Source organism: Crocodylus porosus, unplaced genomic scaffold (genome assembly GCF_001723895.1).
Source record: "Crocodylus porosus isolate Cpor-Errol unplaced genomic scaffold, CroPor_comp1, whole genome shotgun sequence".
NCBI classification, from domain to species: Eukaryota; Metazoa; Chordata; order Crocodylia; family Crocodylidae; genus Crocodylus; species Crocodylus porosus.
This window is the reverse complement of record NW_017728915.1, coordinates 41,029,421-41,034,412: the sequence shown is the minus strand read 5'-3', so window position 1 is coordinate 41,034,412 and position 4,992 is coordinate 41,029,421. Positions and strand designations below refer to the sequence as shown.

At 64.2% G+C, this 4,992-nt stretch overlaps 2 protein-coding genes across 2 annotated transcripts in view; one reads left to right on the top strand and one right to left on the bottom strand.

Moving 5' to 3' along the window:
• The window catches only part of DHX38 (DEAH-box helicase 38), a 36,895-nt gene extending 35,765 nt beyond the window's left edge, over positions 1–1,130 (top strand). Inside the window, exons 25-28 of the mRNA XM_019536096.1 lie at positions 35–180; positions 273–368; positions 570–691; positions 896–1,130. Coding sequence (XP_019391641.1) covers positions 35–180; positions 273–368; positions 570–691; positions 896–980 — 449 coding nt within the window. The 3' untranslated portion in view covers positions 981–1,130. The remainder of the gene's footprint in view (positions 1–34; positions 181–272; positions 369–569; positions 692–895) is intronic.
• Positions 1,131–1,575: 445 nt separating this feature from the next.
• Positions 1,576–4,672, bottom strand: PMFBP1 (polyamine modulated factor 1 binding protein 1). The gene is made up of 7 exons (XM_019536118.1): positions 4,398–4,672; positions 4,200–4,326; positions 3,964–4,122; positions 2,492–2,601; positions 2,288–2,362; positions 2,015–2,108; positions 1,576–1,865 (listed from the first exon to the last, which is right to left on the bottom strand). The coding sequence occupies exons 1-7, from the start codon at positions 4,460–4,462 to the stop codon at positions 1,713–1,715; spliced, it is 783 nt and encodes a 260-aa protein (XP_019391663.1). The 5' UTR covers positions 4,463–4,672; the 3' UTR covers positions 1,576–1,712.
• Positions 4,673–4,992: the final 320 nt, after the last annotated feature.

Genomic DNA, 4,992 nt, shown 5'->3' with positions numbered 1-4,992 from the left:
GAGGAGGCGGGGGTACCTGCCTGCGGCCGCGTTGACCAGGCTTCCCTTCCGCAGGGCATCGGGGAGTATGTGAACATCCGCACGGGGATGCCCTGCCACCTGCATCCCACCAGCTCCCTCTTTGGCATGGGCTACACACCCGACTACATCGTCTACCATGAGCTGGTGATGACCACCAAGGTGAGCTGTGGGCAGGCTGGGCAGAGGGAGGAGCAGCGGGTATGGGGACTGTAGGCCCTGGGCCAGGGAGTTGACGGGGGCTCTGCCTGCAGGAATACATGCAATGTGTCACGGCTGTGGACGGGGAGTGGCTGGCAGAGCTGGGGCCCATGTTCTACAGCATCAAACATGCTGGCAAATCGCGCCAGGTACGTTTGTGTGACCGTTGGGGCTGGGGCATGGAGGGAAGGGCCTGTCCCAAGCCAGGGCGCTGCCCCCTCTGTGCGCTAGGGCCAGGGCACAGGCAGGGCTGGGCTCTGGGGTCCTACTGCGAGGCTGCAGCTCTGCAGGGAGCCTGCAGCAGCCCGAGCTAGACCCCTCACCCACATGCAACTGTCTGGCTGTGGTAGGAGAACCGTCGCCGGGCCAAGGAGGAGGCGTCTGCCATGGAGGAGGAGATGGCCCTGGCTGAGGAGCAGCTCCGCGCGCGCCGGGAAGAGCAGGAGCGGCGCAACCCCCTGGGCAGTCTGAGGTAGAACCTAGGCCGGGCACTGGCAGTGTCGGACTTGGCTGTGACCCCCCGGCCTTCCTTGGCGGGTGTGGGATTGTCTGGGGCTGTGGACTCTGCTGGGTGGGTACTGCTGAGGCTGGGCCCTTCTCCAAGCACTATCAAGCTGGCACAGGCTGGCGGGATCCAGGCCTGGCCCCTCTGACCAGCTGTGCCCTCTCCTGGCAGGTCGGTGAAGATCTATACCCCTGGGCGCAAGGAGCAGGGCGAGCCCATGACCCCACGACGGACTCCGGCCCGCTTTGGCCTGTAGCGCCCGGTGGCCACATTCTGCGGGCACTGGCTGCCCTGAGGGCTCCAGGGCTGTGTGGGCCCTGCCCGTGGACTGTGCGCCCAGCGCTGGTCACCCCAGTGCCTGGCACCACTTTGATACAGAAGGGAGACGTGTTCATTTGTAAATATGCTCATGCCTCCTGTCCTTGCTGCAATGCTGCGCCAGGGCAGGGCAGGGCCAAGGGGAGGGGAAGGGTGGCTGCTGTCTCCTGCTGGAGCAAAGGCCCCATGTGGAGCACAGCCAGCCTGGGGCCCTGTGCGTCGGTGCTGCCTGTGGGCCACAGGCCTGGGAGCAAGGATCTGGCCCTGCTGTGGGCAGTGCGGGGCACAGGGGCCTCCCTTCGTGTGGCAGGGGACACCTGTGCATTCACAGGGCTGTCTGAGCAGGGCCCTGTGGGCAGCCTACCCTGACTTGACCCTCCACTGCAGCCTGTCAGCCTGGCACAGCTCTGCCTGCCCCATGATCACTTCTGCGCAAGGTGGTGGTGAAAAGGCAGCACCACAGCTGCTGGCACGTGCCCCCTCCACCCCACTCGTGCTTCCTCCTGTTGCAGGAAATGCTGGGGCGGTGGAGGCTGTTCTTGCACCACTTTAATGATGCCAGTGGCTGTGCTCCTGCCTGCTGGGGTAGTCACAGTCCCTGCAGGTGCTGACCCCATGCAGGCCCGTGCCCCCTGCCCCGCAGAGCTGTTGTGTGGGGTTTCTGCCAGGGTCAAGGCTGTGCTGTCTGCCGGGGCTCATGGTCAACAGCGCTGGGAAGTGGAAGCGGTTGTTGTGCACAGGCAGGACCTGAGTCTTCTCTGGGCAGTGGCAGCCACAGCCAGTGCAGCAGTGCCCCTGCGTCCACGCTGCGGCCCTGGAGTGCCTGAAGGGAGACAAGCGGGCCCTGAGGTTGTGGTAGCCTCGCCCCTCTCCCTGAACCCTCCACTCCAGTGAGAGAGGAGGAAGGGCCTGTGCCCTCTGACCCTGTGGCAGCCCTGGGTGCTGGTCCCTGCGGCGGCCATGCCCACTTACCCTGAAGCGCTCGCAGGTAATGCGGTGCTGCTCTGCTGCGGCTGCAAGACGCTTGTTCTGCTGCTGCAGCTGGGCCAGAACCTCCTGCAGGTGCCTGTGGCCAGGCAGAAGAGGCTGAGCTGCAGCCCTGCTGCTGCCTGTCTGAGTGCCTAGTGCAGTAGTCACCCCCTGGCAGCACAGCACAGCCAGCACTGCCCCACCATGCCAGCTTCCCCCTCCCTGCACTGGGAGTTGTCCACGGGGGGTGGGGGGTTGTGGTCCTGGGCTACTTACTCCCGCTCCCCTGTCAGCCGCACCAGCTGCTTGCTCTGCTCCCGCAGCTTCTGCCCCAGCCTCTCGTTGGCTCGCCTGCAGTGGAATGGAAGCAGGGAGAGATGGTGAGGGCTCGGGCTGGAAGCATGGGGCCAGGCTGAGCCCCATGCAGCAGGCAGGGGCCTTGGGCCCTGCCCTTGCCCCCCCCCCCCCACTGTCACTCACTTCTGCTCCGTGGCCCACTGCTGCACATCTGCCAGCACCAGCTCGCTCTCATGCTGCAGCCGCTGACTGTCGGCACGGGCAGCTTCAAGCGAAGAGCGCAGGATGTCAGCCTGCAAGAGAATGACACCTCCCTGAGCACCAGCACAGCCTGCCCCAGCCCCCTGCCCAGGCCAGCCCTGCAGTGGTAGGTGCAAGGGGCCCCAAACTGGCAGGGGCCTCCAGGGTGGGCAGCAGTGGAGTAACTGCCCCCAGAACATTGGCCCTTCGCAGCAGGTGTCAAGACCTACACAGTCACATGGGCCGCCAACTGGCTGGAGGGCTGCACCCAGAGAGTGGTGTGAACGGGTCATTTTCGACCTGGATGTGGGCAGTGGGGTCCCCCAGGGCTTGGTCCTCGGGCCCGCACTGTTCAACATCTTCATCAGCGACTTGGACGAGGGGGTAAATAGCACCCTGTTCAAATTTGCTGAGGACACTTAAGATGTGGGGGGACGTGGGCAAGCTAGAAGGGAGCAATAGGCTGCAATCAGACCTAGACAGGTTACAGGGGTGAGCGGACGAGAATAGAATGGGATTCAGCACCGACAAGTGCAAAGTGATGCACCTGGGGAGGAACAACCGGCACCATATCTACAGGTTGGGGAACTCCCTTCTCGTCAGTGCAGCGGTGGAAAAGGATCTTGGCGTCATCACTGATGCCAAGATGAACATGGGCCGGCAGTGTGGGGACGCTGTCAGGAAGGCCAACCGCACTTTGTCATGCATCCAGAGATGCATCTCGAGCAGGGCCAGGGAGGTGATCCTCCCCCTCTGTGCAGCACTGGTCAGGCCGCAGCTGGAGGACTGCGTCCAGGTCTGGGCGGGGCACTTCAGGGGGGACGTGGACAGCATGGAGAGGGTCCAGAGGCGGGCCACTCACATGGTCGGGACAGCAGGGCAGGCCCTACGAGGAGAGGCTACGGGACCCGAACCTGTTCAGTCTCCACAAGAGAAGGCTGAGGGGGGATCTAGTGGCCTGTTACAAACTAGTCAGAGGGGCTCAGCAGGCACTGGGGAATCCCTGTTCCCCCCAGCACCGCCAGGAGTGACCAGGAATAACGGTCACAAGCTGGCAGAGGGGAGATTCAGACTAGACATCAGGAGGCGCGACTTCACGGTCAGGGTGGCTAGGATCTGGAACCAACTTCCAAGCGACCCTGGGGGTTTTTAAGACAAGGCTAGATGTACACCTTGCTGGGGGTCGTTTGATCCCAGTACTCTTTCCTGCCATGGCAGGGGGTCGGGGTCAGACTTGATGATCTGCTCAGGTCCCTTCCAACCCTAGAACCTAGAAACTATGAAACTAAGGGTGTGTGCATGCATGGGTGGGTGCACACTGCCCCTGGGGGAACCCCCTGCACGGGGCACCTGTTTGTTGTGCCCATGGCCTGGGTCGGTGGTGGGGGGTGTGTGTGCAATGGTCTCTTCCATACCTGTCCCAGGGCTGCAGCCAGTTCCTGCTGGCTGCTGGCATGTGCCTGCTGCAGCTCCCGCACCGTTTCTGTGGCAGTCACTTGGCTCTGCCCTGTGCGGGCTTCTGCTGCCTGCAGCGCCTCCTGCAGCTGCCCCAGGGCAGCCACGTGGTGTGTGGCCTGGCGGGAGCAGCCCCCTGTCACTGCTGCAGCCACAGCAGGCGTGTGGGGCTGGGCATGACCCTGTGGCCACTCACCTGCTGCTGGGCCCCTTGTAGCTGGACCTGGCACTGCTGCAGCTGCTCCCGCAGCTCCTGTACCTCTGTCTCCAGCTGGCTCCTGTGGTGCTGCAGGCTGTGGTTCTGCTGCTCCTGGTCCCGTAGCTATGGCCAAAGTAAGGTCAGCAGCCATGAGCCTGGCCCTGCACCCCTGGGACCCTGGTCCTGCACTCACTGCCCCGCTGGCTGCTGTTGCAGCACGGCACCTGCCAGCTCCAATGCACTTGCCTGGTCTGTGGCATGCTGCAGCTGCTCCTGCAGCTCACCGGCACGGCACTGCTCCTGCCTCCACTCCTTGTTCAGGGCCTGCTGCATCACCTCCTGTGCCTGCAGCTGTGGGCAGAGACAGGGCTGGGGGCTGGTGCTAGGCCAGGTGGCTGAGGCCCTGGGGAGAGGGTGGTGCTCACAGGGGCAAGCTGTGTGGGTGGCATGGTACAATTGCCTGGGCCCCTGCCACCCCATCTCCAGCCACACCCTACTTACACCCTGCCAAATGCCTGGGGGTGCACGCACACCTGCTGCTGCAGGACCTGCACCTGCTCCTGGCTGCTCCCCAGCTGCTGGGCAGTGGTAGCCACGGCCTGCTGCAGCTCCAGGCCCTGCCGTGTGGCTGCCTTGTGCTTCTCCTGCCACTGGCTCAGCTCCTCTCTCAGGCGCTGGAGCAGCTCCCTGGGGGTGATGGGCAGGGCTGAGGGCCACCTGGCCTGGGGCTCTGGGCTGAAGCACATGCCTGGAGGCCAGGCCCTACCTGCTCTTCTGGGCCTCTTGCTGG

What these genes read in the sequence shown, in the direction of transcription:
- PMFBP1 (XM_019536118.1), bottom strand. Translation starts at nt 4,462, where the DNA reads ATGCCACAGACCAGGCAAGTGCATTGGAGCTGGCAGGTGCCGTGCTGC. An exon ending in TGCAACAGCAGCCAGCGGGG is followed by an intron (nt 4,327 to 4,397) that starts CAGTGAGTGCAG and finishes ACTTTGGCCATA; the next exon opens with GCTACGGGACCAGGAGCAGC. An exon ending in TTACCTGCGAGCGCTTCAGG is followed by an intron (nt 1,866 to 2,014) that starts GTAAGTGGGCAT and finishes GTCTCCCTTCAG; the next exon opens with GCACTCCAGGGCCGCAGCGT.